Below are 15,873 nucleotides of genomic sequence, written 5' to 3' on the forward strand. Positions count from 1 at the left end.
TAAGATAGAGCCTTAAGAATGGGGACTTCTGTTTTCTTGTACTAAATCCTCAGCAAAATGTCCTGGATTTCAGGAAAGCTCCTGAAGGTTGGGGGGAGGGGAGCAGCAATGCAGTTGGAATTTCTGCACAAAAGGTCTTTGAAGGTCACTGCAAAACTGGGTCAGGGAAATGCTGACCGACAGAGACAAGGAAGTGGTCATAGAAGCTTAAAGGGAGGAGTAAAGTAACGATGACATGAGATGTTGGGGCATCTCCTGCCTTAGAGCTCCAACTTCCTGTCAGGAGTTGGAAATAGGAGAACTACAAAGTGAAGTTGCTGGCCAGGTCTTGAGGGCCATAATCCTCCCTGGTTACAAAGGGGTTTTCTTTTCAAGGTGCCCTGAATGGAAGGACTTCTGAAAGAAAGAATAAGAACCTTTATTACCCGAATGTTAAAGAGTTAGACATCCTTATGGAGGTAGAATTTACTTTTCATTGGAATATTCTTTCATGTCATGAGATGCCCTGTTTTCAGCTTTCTGTATTTTCTTCATGCTAGAAGTATTATGTTTTTCTCTTGGTTAGAACCTAGACCATAGTGTCTAGCTATGGTCACTTGTAGCAGAGAGATCTTAGCACTTAGTCCCAGATAACTTTTTCCATTGGGGTAGGACATTACTGTATTATGATGAGTGCATATATAGGTGCACTCGCTATATCCCTGCCAAAATTTTAACTGCTAAATGGGGTGCCCTTACATGCCCTCTCCTTACTCTTCTGGGTGGCCCTTCTCGCCCTGGAACGCATAATATATTTAGCCTGAAACTCTGTAACAACTCCTTCAGATGGGTATCCTTTGGAGCTCTTGCAGTAACATTACCCATTGCTTGAGAGTACATTCCCTTTTTTCCAGCTTGTCCTGATCCTAGTTACAGCCTGTGGTCCTTTTAATTTCTGAAGTACTAGTCTGTTCATTATAATTAAGGCTCTGATTTTGTTGCATCATTTTCTGCATGACAGAAATGAAATGATTGCTTGATTTTAAAATATAGAGAAATGCCTACATATTTTTTTTAAAGAAAACTGCTGGTAAGTGGGGAGGGTCAGTTCTTGGTGACAATGAAAAATACTGTGATTCCTTCTGAAATAGCTACCATATCAAAGAAGCCTTTGAAAATGTACAAGTGTGTTGTTTTGTTTTTTTTGTCCTCACCAAATTTACAGGGTGCTTGTGAGGGTTGATCCCAAAATATCAATCTGCCTAGTGATTGGACTAGCTCCATTTCTCCTGCTTGGTATCATTGAAGTTGGTGGTACCCTCTTGACCTGATCATATGCAGTTTGTCTTGAAAGGCAAATCTGACAATGTGATATAACACCGCAGACTTATTATGACACGTGATTTCCATCTTGAAATCATGTCACATTGCGAAACAATAGGGTGACTTTTAGTTCTATTCCAAATAATTTTCTAAATAAGTAATGCCCTCTTGTGCATCAGCAGGACACAGGAGAAAGCCCTCCATCCTGGTACAGTAAAGGCAGGTAGTAAATAGGCTTGACAGGGATGGTGAGTGCAGATGCCATGGTAGCATACACTGCTCTTGGGGCTAGAGGAATGGGAAAATCTTGTAGACTGATCTGAGTGCTACTTAAGGGTGCCTTGTCCTTTAGTTTAGGAGCTTGTCCAGCAGCTAGGATTCTGGTGAGGGTAGAAAGGGGTGAAGTGTGGATAGAGAAGAGAAGCGATACCCTAGAGATGCATGTCCCAAGGATAAAATGCTAAAATGAATGCTCCTAAAAAATCAAGAGTGGTGATCAGCAGATTTCAAACAGTTTCTAATTAACATGCAAAAGTAAATATTTTTTTGAACCTTATCTGAACCACATAACTGGGCTGGAAGTTCTTTGAGAACAGGCTTTGATGTGAGATTTCCTGGAACTTCTGTGCTTGGTCAGGATGACGTTACAATGAAAGTAGCCTCTCTCCATAGCATTTTGGAGCTTCCAAACTCAACTAGAAGAAGGAGATACCAAGACACCAGGATGGACGGGGGAAGGGCTTTCAATAATTTATCAATCTTTTTCGATCCTGAAAGGTTTTTCATATGTAACCCTTCTGCCGGGTAAGCCTGGCAGTAACCAGGGTTGGGTTCAATATCTTGGGGTCCATCTCACATAGAACCGGCTCAAGCCCCCACCCAGTAATCTGGAAAATTCACGCACCCCTTGGCACCTCTGAGAGGCAATGCTTCCCCACTCGCAAGCACTGAGTCTGAGTATAGGAAAGAAACATTTAATGAAACAGAGAGAGAAGTCATATGGCATTAACTTGGGGAAAACACCACAGAGTTCATAACCCAAACATGAGCCAAGCCCCACCCCCCAGCCAAGAATCGCCCAAAGTCCAAAGAGTCCGACACCCCAAAAGTTTCTGTCCCTGGTCCGTGCCACCAAGAGTCCCAAAGTTCACCCGCAGGATTTCACCTCCCAACCTGGGTAGAAATGGGGGTGGGGGGAATAGATAGGGGGCACCTTATACGAAACTCCGCCACGCTCCACCAGCTGTCTCATCCCACACCACTGGACGCTCCGCTAGGCGCCTGCTGCTGCTCCTCATCTGCTGCTGCTGGTCACCGCTCCTCGCCTGCCGCCACTCCACACCATGCCGCTGCTCCTCGCCTGCCACTGCTCCACGCCACTGGTTGCCGCCACTTCACTGGCTGCAGTAGGCCTGGTTCTCAGCCAAACCAGTAATTTCAGCTCTCAGTGATTTCAACTCTTTAGTCACCAGCTGGACTGGCAAATGAATCCAGCTTTCACTGGACTAGCAAAAGAAAAGACTCCTCAGGGAGTCTGCTTTAGGTTTGTCCTTAAAACAAAAGGGGGAAAGGGGCAGGCTGGGCCAGTCTCATAGCTCACACCAGGCAGGTGTGAAGCATGCTAACTAAAACCCTTTAACCCTTCCCCCTAGCTCAGTTCACTCAACTCTGAAAAGGAGGAGGCTTGTTCTTCCGAGACCTCTTACCATGATGGTGGTGTCTCTCCTGCAAGCACTGGTGGCATGTTTTACAGTTCCCACATTTAGGGGTAGCATGATTAGTGACCCCCACAACAGTCCCAAATTATATACAATTCTCCACATTCCATTCCAACACTGACCTTCCATCAGCCCTGGCTGAATGGGATTTACATAACCACACCTCGGATTCTCTCCTGAGCTGTATTTACATATCAACAGTTAACAGTTAATTACCTTGCAAAGCTAAACAATTGTAGTGGGCGCACACACCCCTCCTTTTAGCTGGCTGATAGCAAGCAGCAGTTCAGCCCCTGCTTACAATAGAATTTTGTTAATCTCAAGACTTGATTGATGTCAGACAGCAATGGGCAACCAAGACTAGTGAGTGGGCCACATGAGTGGCCCTCCTTTGTCTCAGTGGACCGCAAGATTGAAATCCAGTGAAGGGCAAACTTGGGCCCATTGGGGTTTCACCTGCAGACTGTGCACCCCCTCTGTTCCCTTCCCCATGTGCCTCTTGCACACTTACTTACTCCTTCCCCTCCCTCTCAGCACTTTTAAAGCACCATGAATTGCCTGATTCACGCCCCTAGTTGTGTACTCAGGTGTCCACTTTCATACTCCCCAGCCCACACTTATGGTAGTCACAGATGTGTTGAATCAGGACTGGGGAGTGCATCTGGGGAATTTTCAGACTCAGAGCCTGTGACTCAATGACAAGACACTTCTTCACATCAATGTCAAAGAGCCTTGGGTGGTTCGTTTTGCCCTTCAGACCTTTCACAATGCTATGTGAGGTCACAGCATGAGAAATTCTGACAGACAATACCGCCACCATGTTCTGTATCAAAAAGCAGGGCAGCACTCGATTGTTGCTACTGTGTTGCTACAGCTCTCCCTCTCTGGGATTTTTGCATAGTCCACTCTATCCACCTGGAGGCTTCTTATCTCCCAGGAGTGTGGATCATGGTAGTGGACAGTCTCAGGTGATTGTTGCTCAGCCTTGCGTGGTCAGTAAGACGCCCTCCATGCCATCTTCTGCTTTGGGAGTACAGGAGCTGCCGAAAAAGCTCCCCACTGTCAGCAAAGCCGCAGTTATACTTTACTTTCACTTTTGACACTGAGCTCGATCAGCATTGGAACGTGAATATGCAAATGAAGCCCAGGATATTTAAATCCCGGGCTCATTTGCACTTCCAAAATTCTTGATTTGCATCCCTCTCTCTGCAGAGGGATGCAATCTAGACATACCCCTACAGTGGATCACTATAGGGATACCCATCCCAAAGAGTTATCTTTACTGCACAATCTCCTCTTCTATTAAGTATTCAGTGAATTAGAGGCTGGATGCTTAGAGAGGGATACACAGAGGTGTTGGTGTATGTCTCTTGCAGATCTGTACAGAGAATTGAAGACTCAGGAGGCCTGGAAGGCAGGGCTTGTGTTGCTAGAGTCTGGGGGAGTCGGGGAGCTCACTCACAGCAGACAGATGATCTCCTTACTCTAAGAGCAAGTGGTAAGTGAAATGTCCTGGGAAGATGGCCCTAGGGTTGGCAACTCAGTTGTTAGCTGTTATTTTCCAGCCCAGCATGGCCTGTAGAATGCCATGGAGCCCAAGCTAATGGTGCTGCACACTCCTGTCATCCAGAAGAGCTGGTTGAGTTCCCAATTCTCACTCCAGCTAGGCATCAGCGGAGACTGTTGCAGAATCTTGTTAGCTTTCCTTGTGCTGTGCCACATAGGAGATGTAGATTTGTTATCTCATTATTGCTCCAAGGCTGGGTGTATTGAGGGGAAAATGATCACTGTACAATGAAAAGGACAGCAGAGATGCATAGAAATGGAGTGATGGCTGCCAGAAATATCTGTACCAATTGTTCAGTGGGAGGGGCCCACGCTGGCACTCACTTAATTAAAGCTGTACCCGTAACAATTACTGAGCTTCTTCAGTCCCTGACAGCTTCTTGAAACATTTTTGCACATGGATTCACATTTAATCCTGAGGGAATTCTGCACATCTGCAGACTCACAGAATTCTTCTATACCACATGATTTTATATGTTCCTGCATAAAATCCATTTTGCACAAGAAGAGCTGCAGTTCTGTCTTTTGCCCATGAGAGGCTGCTTTGGTGCCAGAATAGTCAGCTGCATGAATACCCTCAGTTCCTCTACTACTCCTGCGGCTTCCAACCCTTTTCAGTACTTCTGACCTGTGCCGGAAATACAGTTCTGCATTATAATTTAAATGCATTATTCAGTTTCTGCAAGGAATCTATTTGTCAAAAAAAATGACCAGAATAGTTTTGTTTGTATTGTTCAGACATAGTTGCTGACACATATTTTGAAATAAAATACCAAAATAATTGAAACTGGCAAAATTAAATGTTATTTTTAGAACTAAAATATGAGGCATTTTTCAGAATTTTTGTTTTTTGGCACAGATATGCGCACAGCAATGCACACTGCATTTCTGTCAATTGAGAGATGTTGCAATCGATTGACCTCTCTGTGTCACAAGACATGTTGCTCATATGTGTTGCACCATGTTTCTAGTTTGATCCTCTACATTATTAACAGTGATCTCTTGATATTTTTGCACCCTAGGCTGTGTTTGCCAAATGTAAAGAAGAGCTGTCACAAAGAATGGATTGATCTGTGAACTCCTGGAACGTCCAGTTTTGAAGGAAACCACAAGCCAATAGGTATTTAACATTACAGAACCATAGGACACGGATAGTGGTGGGAAGCTGGGTAAACTGTTTTGATCTGCCACTTCTTTACAGCCTTATGCACACAAGGGAAATATCTCAAGTGTCCCATAGTTGCTAACACTGGTTCAGATCCACCAGTGTGAGTGATGCTAGAAGCCCTAACATAGACAGCCGGTTACAGTGGAAATAACCTGAGCTAAATCGAGGGCCATGCGGGAAAGGCAGAGGAGAGATGAGAATGGTGATTCTTCTTCGAGGGATTGCTCATATGCATTCCAGATTAGGTGTTCATACATGTATATGCACATTAGCTGGAAGACTTTCCCCCACCAGCTAGCTGTAGGATTGCCACGTAGAGTCGTACCTCTATGGTGTACATTATAGCACCCCGCTTTCCTCCCCTCTCAGTTCTTTCTTCCCTCCAGTGACAGTTAGCTGGCACTCACACTCTTTCCCTTCTCAGGGCCACTAGTAGGGCCTAAGGAAAAGGAACAGAAATGGCAGGAGACATCAACAGCCGTCATCATGACGAGGTTCTGGCCAGTCAAAATCCTCATCTAACCACAAGTAGCAGTTTTGAGTGTACAGTCGAGGATGGAGTGTACCAATTGTTTCTTTAGATGGCTGTTTCCTTGGATCCACCCCATCTTACCTTCTCTTCCTGACTATCTCCTTTCTACTGTGCATGGTCCAAGATCACTTTGGTTCATTGAGTAATGTGCACAGTAGACAGAGGATACTCCATCTAGTTTTCCTCTCTCCTGCTCTCCCACCTCCACTCCCCATCCCTCTTCATGGACTTTTCTCACGAGCAACTCCTTATTCAGGAGATGCACTTACTCCTATCTCTAGGGGCGATAGAGGAGGTTCCGCTGGCAAGAGACACTGGAGGGAGGGAAGGAGCTGGGTGGTGCACCCTCCCTGTCCCTCAACCCCCAACCATGCCCCCTAAAACATTCCTCTCTGTCCTCTGGGGCAGGGGTACACCCAACAGTTTTGGGAACCTTTGGTTTAATCTAATAATCCTTCCTCTTCCCAGTCTAGTCGCCCAGTTAGTTTGATAGTCTGGTATATGCCATTCTTGGCTGGACCAATACAGCTAGTCTAGTGCATTATTCTGCCTCCTCCTGCATTAGATTAGACCAGTAGTGCAATATCTAGCAGAGAATCCTGGATGCTATAATATTGGATCTGAACACAGTGATCCATGTAGTACAGGGCCAGGACAAATTGGTCTATGTTCCTAAACTCCTGGGCAATGCTCCCCTCTGGCTCCAGCCCGTCCCCACTCTTTTCCCCCAATGTCCCACCCCTACCCGGTGGGACATTGGGGGCCGGTTCTGTTCAATATCTTCATCAGTGATTTAGATATTGGCATAGAGAGTACAATTATTACGTTTGCAGATGATACCAAGCTGGGAGGGGTTGCAAGTGCTTTGGAGGATGGGTTCACAATTCAAAATGATCTGGACAAACTAGAGAAATGGCCTGAGGTAAATAGGATGAAGTTTAATAAGGACAAATGCAAAGTACTCCACTTAGGAAGGAACAATCAGTTTCACACATACAGAATGGGAAGCGATTGTCTAGGAAGGAGTACTGCAGAAAGGTATCTAAGGGTCATAGTGAGTCAACAGTGTGACACTGTTGCAAAAAAAAGCAAACACGATTCTGGGGTGCATTAACGGGAGCGTTGTAAGCAAGACATGAGAAGTCATTTTTCCACTCTACTCTGTGCTGATTAGGCCTCAGTTGGAGTATTGTGTACAGTTCTGGGCACCACATTTCAAGAAAGATGTGGAGAAATTGGAGAGGGTCCAGAGAAGAGCAACAAAAATGATTACAGATCTAGAAAACTTGAGCTATGAGGGAAGACTGAAAGAACATGGCTTGTTCAATTTAGAAAAGAGAAGACTGAGAGGGGACATGATAGCAGTTTTCAAGTATCTAATAGGGTGTTACAAGGAGGAGGGAGAAAAATTGTTCTCCTTGGCCTCCGATGATAGGACAAGAAGCAATGGGCTTAAACTGTAGCAAGGGAGGTTTAGGTTGAACATCAGGAAAAACTGCCTGCCTGTCAGGGCAGTTAAACACTGGAATGAATTGCCTAGGAGGGTTGTGGAATCTCCATCACTGGAGATATTTAAGTGCAAGTTAGACAGACACCTGTCAGGGATGATCTAGACCAGGGGTGGGCAATAATTTTTGGCAGGGGGCCACTTCAAAAATTTTTAGGCTCCCAGAAGGGGCGGAGCCTAAACCGGAAGGATGGGGCCAGGATGCTTCTGGGCTACCCCACTCACAGACTATGATTGGTCTGGGGGTGGGAGAGCCCTTTGCCCCCCCCTTCCAGTAGGCACCTTTGCCCCTAGCAGGGAGGGAAGAGGCTTCCCACATTCCCCCACCCCCAGGCCAATCAGGGCCTCATGGCGGGGGAGCTGTATGAAGCTTCCTTCGCCCTGACCCCGCCTTGCAAGAGCGAATGGCACTTGGAAGTGCTGCATGTTCCTTGTAAGGCAGGAGGAAGTTTTGCATGTTCCCCCACCCCCAGGCCCTAATTGACCTGGGGTTGGCGGAGCGGCAGGGCCTCCGCAGGCCGGATCAACCCGCTTGACAGGGCGGATCCAGCCCGCGGAGGCTCTTTTGCCCACTCCGATCTAGACAGTGCTTGGTCCTGCTGTGAGGGCAGGGGACAGGACTCAATGACCTCTCGAGGTTCTTTCCGGTTCTGTGATTCTATACCCCTCCTCTTCCTACCCCTACCCCACCTCTTCCCTCTCAGTTCTGCCCACAGCTCCATCATGCCTTCCCCTTCCCCCTCCAGTGCCTCCCGATGCAAAACAGCTGATTGGTGGTAGGCAGCTGGGAGGGAAGGGGAAGCACTGATTGGCACACCTACAGGCAGGCAGGAGGCACTGAAAGGAGGGAGAGGTTTTGATACCAGTACTGAGAGCCCACCATTTTTGTCCATGGTGCTCAAGCCCCAAGGTAGCCATAGAGTCAGCACTTACAGCTGCCGCTGCTGAAGACCGGAACTGAGCCCCACACCACATGCACACTGAAATGCTGGGGCCCCCCAAAGTGTGGAGCCCAGCTCAGTCAACCTGATTCAAGGAACAGCGCTGCCTCCATGCAATCCTGCTCATCTGCTAGAACCATTGTGTGAGGGCCAAGCACAGTCTGGTCCTAACTCATCTGATGTTGTCCAGTGAGAGAAAGCGCTGCTGTCAGAAGTCAATTCAAAGTCTTAAATTTTCTTCAGAGATCGCCTCTACCAGGTCATATTGCTTAAGAGTTTGAGGCAGGTCCTGGCTATGATTATAGGGAAAGCTCAGAGACTGAATGATGGAGGCCATGGTCTGAAATCATTCCACAGGGAGGTAGGCCCTTGCTTGGGTTGAATTCAGAACTCCATCCTCTAAACTGGGAGGAGAGTCGATTTGGACTCATTGATAAGGAGGCCTAGATTGTTGAAAGTGCTCCTGACTAATGTCACATGTGCCTCTACCTGAGACCTGGATCAACCCTTGATGAGTCACCTATCCAGGTATGGAAAAACCTGAACCCTGTTTTTGTGGAGGAAGGTGGCAACCACTGCTATACACTTCGTAAAAACCCTTGAGGCTGATGAAAGTCCCAAAGGGAGCACAGTAAATTGGTAATGTTTGTTGTCCACTATAAATCCGAGGTATTTCCTGTGGAATTGATAAACTGAGATGTGAACATATTTATCTCTCAAGTCAAGGGCAGCGTACCCATAGCTCAGATCCAGGGAAGGAATTATAGATGCCAGGGAGCCCATGCGGAATTTGAGCTTCTTTATGAATTTGTTGATTTCTTGCAGGTCTAAAATGGGTTGATGCTCCCTTTGGCTTTTGGAATTAGAAAGTAGCGGGAGCAGAGTCCCTGTCCCCTGATATGTGGAGGAACCAGTGGGCCCACAGACCAGAGCCTCCTTTTCCTCCCAGAGCACCAGCTGCCAGCCCCATCTTCATGGCTCTGCTCCTAGCCACGCACTCAGGATCCCAGTTGCAGATCCCATGCCCAGAGCACTGTGCCCAGTGCCCCAGTTGCCATCCTCAGTCCAGACCCCTAGATGTGGGCCCACCCTTCTTCCCCTTACCTCTGTTAGCATCCCCCTCCCTTCCTGGAGTTGTGGCCCTACTCCCTGTCCCAGCTGAGGAGGGGGCATCAGAGAAAAAGTTTGGAGATTGACAGATTAGACAGATTATTCGTTTGTTCTGGTGTGGCAGGAAGAGAATTACTGGATTCTGTGGTCCGTTTGGCTATTCCATTGTGGCGACTCATATATTCTCCTGACTGAGCTCTATAGTCCCTTGTGTCATCTGAGCCTGCTGCTCTTCTCACTAGTCCTTGAACAATGGAACCTTTACGATGTTAAAAAATTGATCATAACCGACCGACTTTCACCAGACGTGACATCACTGCCTGAGGCTTTAAATTCCGTTAGCCCAAATTTGATATCCAGTCTCAGTTGGCGGTTTCTCCCCAGCTCTGTGTTTGGTGTTGGCACAGTACAGGAACCGAGCGTTTTCAGCCCTTCCTCATCTATGTACTTTGCAGCCTTCTTTTCTGTGCAATAGAAACTGAAAGCCACACTTGTCTGATCTGGTTCCACGGGAGTGAAACTGTAACTGGCAACCTCATCTACTGCCACCAAATCCCCAATTCCCACCAGCTTCTTGAAGAGATCTGTGCAATATTCATAATTATCTGCTTTTGAGACTCTCTTTTTCTGTGTGTCATGGACAGCAATATCAAATGTCTCACATACCGCTACTCCATATGTCAGAGCGCTGATTCTCGAGGCAACAATTTGTTGATTGTACCCAAATAAAACGGCCCCCTTTACAATAGCTGCCTGAGCTTCCAGTGGACACAGGATATGGTACTGCTCCCTAAAGGTCTCATAGATCTCCTCCCTCAGGATAATGCTGGAAGCAAAGCCTCCGACCAGTAAAATATATTGGACCATGGTCGTCTCAGGCTTGCTGAGGATTTCCAGCAAGGCATCAATGGTTTGTCTGATACTGTAGGCAAAAAAGCTCTTCATTTTTTCGTATGTAATCATGATAGACCCATCACACCACTCAGCTCCCTCCACATCCTTGAAGAAGCGGGAGATGTCTTTGTGCTTGCGCTCTGCCACTTTTGTGAGGTTGTGGTAGCAATGTAAGTAGAGATCATCTTTGCTGGAGGAGCATTTTTGAAGCCCAAAGTTGTACATCATCTGCTGGCATTCTGTTGGGTAATTCTGCGCATATTCATCCCATACTCCTTCGTGGAAGATCTCCTTCAGGAACTCTTTGAAGTTTTCGTCCACTGTGCTGCCTCCCCATCCTCCTCCCGACGCCTTATGTAATTCTTTCAGGGATTGATTCTTTTGGATTTCATGTGCTGTGATGTCTATGGTGCCACCTAATACCCAAAATGAATAAAATTAGTGAATTTTATAAAAAAAAATTTTTACTTCCATTTTTGCTGAATAGAAGGCTGCTTTCTAAAGACAGTCCCTATCTTTACAAACATTAAAAACAACCCTCATGATTGGCAAGTGTGCTCTGGATATTGGGATTCAGAGCTGCCCATTCTTTAAGTCATAATCTTTCTATACCCAGGGACTTTAATTTCTGCATGCTAGACACTACCAAGCACATGTTGGTGTCTAATAAATAGTTTTCTCAAACTCAGCTGAAAGTTAGTAACAGCTGTGAGATACGACTGTCTGCTTGTTGGGTGTTCAGTGACCTGTAGGAAATGTACTGATGAGTCAGTCTAGTATCCAGTGAGCAAGTGTCCACACCCTAGTTGATGTTAAGTCCCTTCTGGGTTGTTTGCTGAGATGGCAGAACTGAATAGGTATGAAAACTGACATCTTTTGATATCCACCCTCTGGCAGAATTGAGGCACAGTCAGGGTAGCTGACAGACTTCACCAGGTCCTGGGGAACGGGAGCCCCTTAGAAGGGGCAGGACCTCAGGCAGAAGGGGTGGGGCTGGTGGCTAGCCTCCCCCAGCTAGTCTTTCAGCAAAGCCTGGTGCACACTTCTGGCAGCGATTTAAAGGGCCACGGGCTCCAGCTGTTACCGTTGTGGCAGTGGCAATGGCTGGGGGCCCTGGGCCTTTTTAAATCACTGAGCCCTGGGGCAGCTGTCCCTTTAATGCCTTCCCTCCCCCTGTGGGTGGACCTAGGTGTAATGCTGAGGACAAGGTGTCTGCTGGAAGCTTGCACTGCTGCTGCCCATGCTGAGCTTGTTCTGAGGGAAGCAGTGTTGTGTCTCACAGGGATGTCAGTCTTTCATCAGCACTAAGTTCACACGTTACACCAAAATAAGACCTAGAAACTAAAGCAGTTGCTAGGAATCAGTGTTGCTTCTACAGCTGGAGGTTATGAATTCAAGCTTCACCATAGGGAGCTTGTATGCAGTGGAGCAGTCTGGCTCTGACGGCAGCAAGCTGCGCTGCTAGGATCTGATTAAAGTCAAATGAAGGCAATAGAATCCTATGGACTTCAAAGGACTTTGGATCATGCCCTTAAAGGGGTGACTCATTCATCCCCCTTTCTGCCAACTAAAAATCCTGTCCATCTCCTTCTAAAACAAATAGGTCATTTGGGCAGTGCCAGACTGTCTTCTGTCCTCCCTGGTTCTTTTGTCCATTTTTCTTAGTTTGGTTTTTATACTGCCCTGACAGGTAACCAGCTACGACTCTTTTCAGCTGTCTGTTTTGAGATCTTCTTGGAGAGTTTCTTACAGCAAGAGCTGGCCACAAGCTCTGCCTGAACTGTCCCTTCTCCCCAGATAGTGAAGAGATCGAGGATCTCACCCTGGCTGCTCAAGGCATATTGTCAGGCTGCTAGACTAACATGGCAGCCATGTTGATATATTTGATTCAAGGAGCAAATGGACTGATCCTGGGTCTGCCACAGTTTTTAGGTGATGCAGGGAACATCTCAACTTGGCCCCAGCGCTGTGGACTGAACTAACTCAATTTGCATTAAACTTAGTACACTTTTGAAAGAGGACTCCAGACTTCTCTGTAAATAGGGAATTAGTGCACTGCAGTGGTTTGTGCCATGTGCCACGCATTTCCAATCAGCACTAACTCAACAGCTGCCTGTTTTTTTCAGGTAGAAATAGTTTGTTTAAATTAAAGAACCCAGAACAAGCACAGCATGGGGGATCAGAGTAGGGGTGTAAAGGGTTAATCAGTTACCCAGTAAGCAAGCAGCCCACCACCAGTAGGATCAGTTAACTGGTTAACTTTCTAAACAGGCTTTTACATCCATAGTATAGAGCTCAGTGACTTGCTGTCTATGCAAGAAGGGTCTGCAGCTGCTGAACAGACAAAGTCTGCACATAGCAGAGATTCTACCTATTTAGGAGAGGAAAAGTTACCTCCGCAATCCACCACGACATACTGGGTCCCTGGTGACTCCTCAAACTTTTGTCTGTGACCACCTTCTGCCACAAAGCCTTCCTGTGGGAGCTGCTTGCACCAGATTGAGGCGGCTTCTGGTTCTAGAGCAATGATGAGCTTCTCAGAAAGCATGTCACCGATGAGGCCTGCCTAAAATCACAAGAGAACCTGATCACACCGGGAATGGTGGTGGGATTCTGGCCTCCCACCACTGAGATGCACCATGAGCACTGGATGTTGGCCAGGTTCTTCTAATCCCAGGGAAATTGGGGTGGCCTATCTGGAATGGTCTGTTCCATCTTGTCTATTCTCAGCTGTGACTAGAGCCAGATGAGTCAGAGGCAGGTGAACCCCCCACTCCATGTTCATGGATAATTCATGAGCAAAACTGTAACTTGGTGTGGTCTGGGAGGGGAATTTCTACCTGATTCCAGCCAGTATGAGTGTATGCCACCGCACATGAGGCTCCATGGCCCCTGTAATGGCTCTTCCAGCTAGTCTCGCTACAGATGCTTGTCTCAGAGGAGGCTCTAAGTCAGTAGATGTTTGTTGCTGCATGCAGTAATGTATAGAAAGCAAGGCAGGGTTCCTCCTCCTTTTCTGTACTGTAACATTTCTCCCATCTGGGCACGATCTAGTCAGGTTCCCCCTCTAATTTAGCAGCACAGAAAGGGCAGAGCAGCTATGTCTGAGTTCCAGATTGAAAACACCTGATGTTTTTTAAAAAAAAAAAAAAAATCAGTGCCCCCAATCCTGGTTGATCAAGTTCTAAAATATGGTTTGTTTAAATGCCGAACTTAGTGGGGGGGGGGAGGAGAGGAATAGAAAATTATAGAGAATCTGAGGCAGTCAGGCTGTTACTCACTTTACCTCTTTAGCTGCCAGTCGCATGAACTGCCTGGCAGAAGCATCCCATATGGCTGGAACAGTAACGACCCAGGTGACATCATCAGTGTCATAGACAGCTTGGTATGAGGCTTCCTGTATGGTGTTCAGAGCATGATCCTTCATGTACCGCAGACTTTCTGAGAACACCGTTAGGGCTGGAAGCCTCTTTCCATTATCTGCGTCCAGTTTCATGTGGGAAGTGATTTTCTAGAAGTGAGAAAAAACAAATCACTTTGATTTGTATTCAGGTAGTGCAACCTGCTGCTGGGTGTGTTGCCAGTTCCCCTCCCTGCCCCCAGTGCAGCCAATGCACTGAGAGTTAAACCAGTGACCCCCAGAGTCAAAAGCATAAGAACAGCTTCTCCATAACTGGGGACTAGTGCTGAGGAGGACATGGAACATGCTCATCGATGAGTTGTAGTACTGCCTTAGGAACTGTAGTCATGGACCAGGGCCAGTAGCAGATACAGTTACTTTGTGGAGCATAGCCCACTGCATTCCAAGGGTATGTCTTCACTACCTGCTGGATCAATGGGCAGCGATCCATCCAGACATGATAAATCAACCATGGTTGACTCTGGTATGCCAGCAGAATGAGAAGCTTCACACCCAGGTATCTTGTTTCAGAGTTGCTGAGTAGATTCTAAATGTGCTTACAAGCAGCAGCTGTTCCCATCACTGAGTCAATAGCTGCCTGTCTGAATTTCCAGTGAGAAGAGGAATCTATAGCCCTTATCTAAAGAGGTGCAAGTATTGGGTTGTGACTTTCACAGCAGACACATCTCTTGGTTCTGCACAATTAGCTGCTGAATCACCGTTGTTGCCTTCCATATTTGTAATCTCTTCCCTTTTGAGTATGTTTCTTGGCTCAGCTTTCCTATGGTGAATGTGTGGAATCTTCAGTACTGCTTGGCCATACTGGAAGCTTTCTGTACCGTTTCCAATTCAGCTACTGAACATGTCTAGTAACTGCCTCTTCCCTAAGTGTCTCTGGGTCCTTCTACCTAGGACCACATGTGCAGAGACACAGGGGATTCAATTAAAACCCATGTCTCTTGTCCATAGCTTTTCGCCCTTTCTCTCTACTTTAAAAAAAATCAAACGCTGCAAAATAGGCATGTTTTCCCAATAGTTGCATTTAACCAGCTTACATGCATTTCTTCATCCTCTTTCATAAGTCAGTCCCTCAAGCCCATTAAGTACTTGGGTGGCCACACAAGTTTTCACCCAGACAGCCCAGGTTCCAGTTTGCCATTTGACAAGTCTGGATGTGTGGATTTTGGATCTTTGATAACTAAGTGGAAGGAAGGAGGCTGCAGGGCTAGGGTGTTCATGCAGCTCTGCGTGGCATGGGGCATGCGGGGGCTGAGGCTTGGGGGAAGAGGTAGAGCAGGGTGAGACCTTGGGGGTAATTGGCGAGACAGGATTGGGACCTTGTAAGTCTTGTTACCAGCCATTAGAAAGGTGCCAGTCCTAGTAAGCAGGTTCCCTGCTCTTTTCTGAATTGGCTGCTCGGCAGAGATTGCATTTACCTGGTTGTACAACTTCATCTTGAAGTGGTGGAAGTAGTACCATCTGTGAGCTTCGCTGGAGGGGAGCGAGTTGTACTTCATGACGGCATCGTAGCCAAACTTCTGAAACTCACGCTTTTCATTGAAGAGGATGCACGTTGGGGTCTTCAGAGTGTTGAGCCCATGCTCCTGTCCCCAGTACACCTGCCGGATTTGATCTGTCCGTGTTGCGAGAGAAAAGCAGTAGCCGCTGTAAGATGTGCCGAAATCAATGGCAACAATGAACAAGGACTTGCTTGCCATGATAGTGACCTGGAGAG

At 46.9% G+C, this 15,873-nt stretch overlaps 2 protein-coding genes across 2 annotated transcripts in view; one reads left to right on the forward strand and one right to left on the reverse strand.

Annotated features, from left to right (window-relative positions):
• Positions 1-92: 92 nt before the first annotated feature.
• Positions 93-15,856, reverse strand: LOC102445741 (heat shock 70 kDa protein 12A-like). The gene is made up of 5 exons (XM_075935340.2): positions 15,575-15,856; positions 14,025-14,249; positions 13,133-13,304; positions 2,516-11,154; positions 93-1,997 (listed from the first exon to the last, which is right to left on the reverse strand). The coding sequence occupies exons 1-4, from the start codon at positions 15,854-15,856 to the stop codon at positions 10,106-10,108; spliced, it is 1,728 nt and encodes a 575-aa protein (XP_075791455.2). The 3' UTR covers positions 93-1,997; positions 2,516-10,105.
• LOC102445507 (uncharacterized) overlaps positions 4,478-15,873 on the forward strand; it is a 65,800-nt gene continuing 54,404 nt past the window's right edge. Inside the window, exons 1-2 of the mRNA XM_075935448.2 lie at positions 4,478-4,518; positions 5,609-5,706. The gene's annotated coding sequence lies outside the window, so the exon portion shown is untranslated. The remainder of the gene's footprint in view (positions 4,519-5,608; positions 5,707-15,873) is intronic.

Source organism: Pelodiscus sinensis, chromosome 1 (assembly GCF_052426305.1).
Source record: "Pelodiscus sinensis isolate ZL-2025 chromosome 1, ASM5242630v1, whole genome shotgun sequence".
In the NCBI taxonomy this organism is placed as follows: domain Eukaryota; kingdom Metazoa; phylum Chordata; order Testudines; family Trionychidae; genus Pelodiscus; species Pelodiscus sinensis.

Excerpts from the sequence above, each read along its gene's own strand:
- LOC102445741 (XM_075935340.2), bottom strand. The coding sequence starts at position 15,856 with ATGGCAAGCAAGTCCTTGTTCATTGTTGCCATTGATTTCGGCACATCT. Across the intron at positions 14,250-15,574 it reads AGATGAAGTTGTACAACCAG|AAAATCACTTCCCACATGAA; the intron begins GTAAATGCAATC and ends TCTCACTTCTAG. Across the intron at positions 13,305-14,024 it reads TGCGACTGGCAGCTAAAGAG|GCAGGCCTCATCGGTGACAT; the intron begins GTAAAGTGAGTA and ends TTGTGATTTTAG.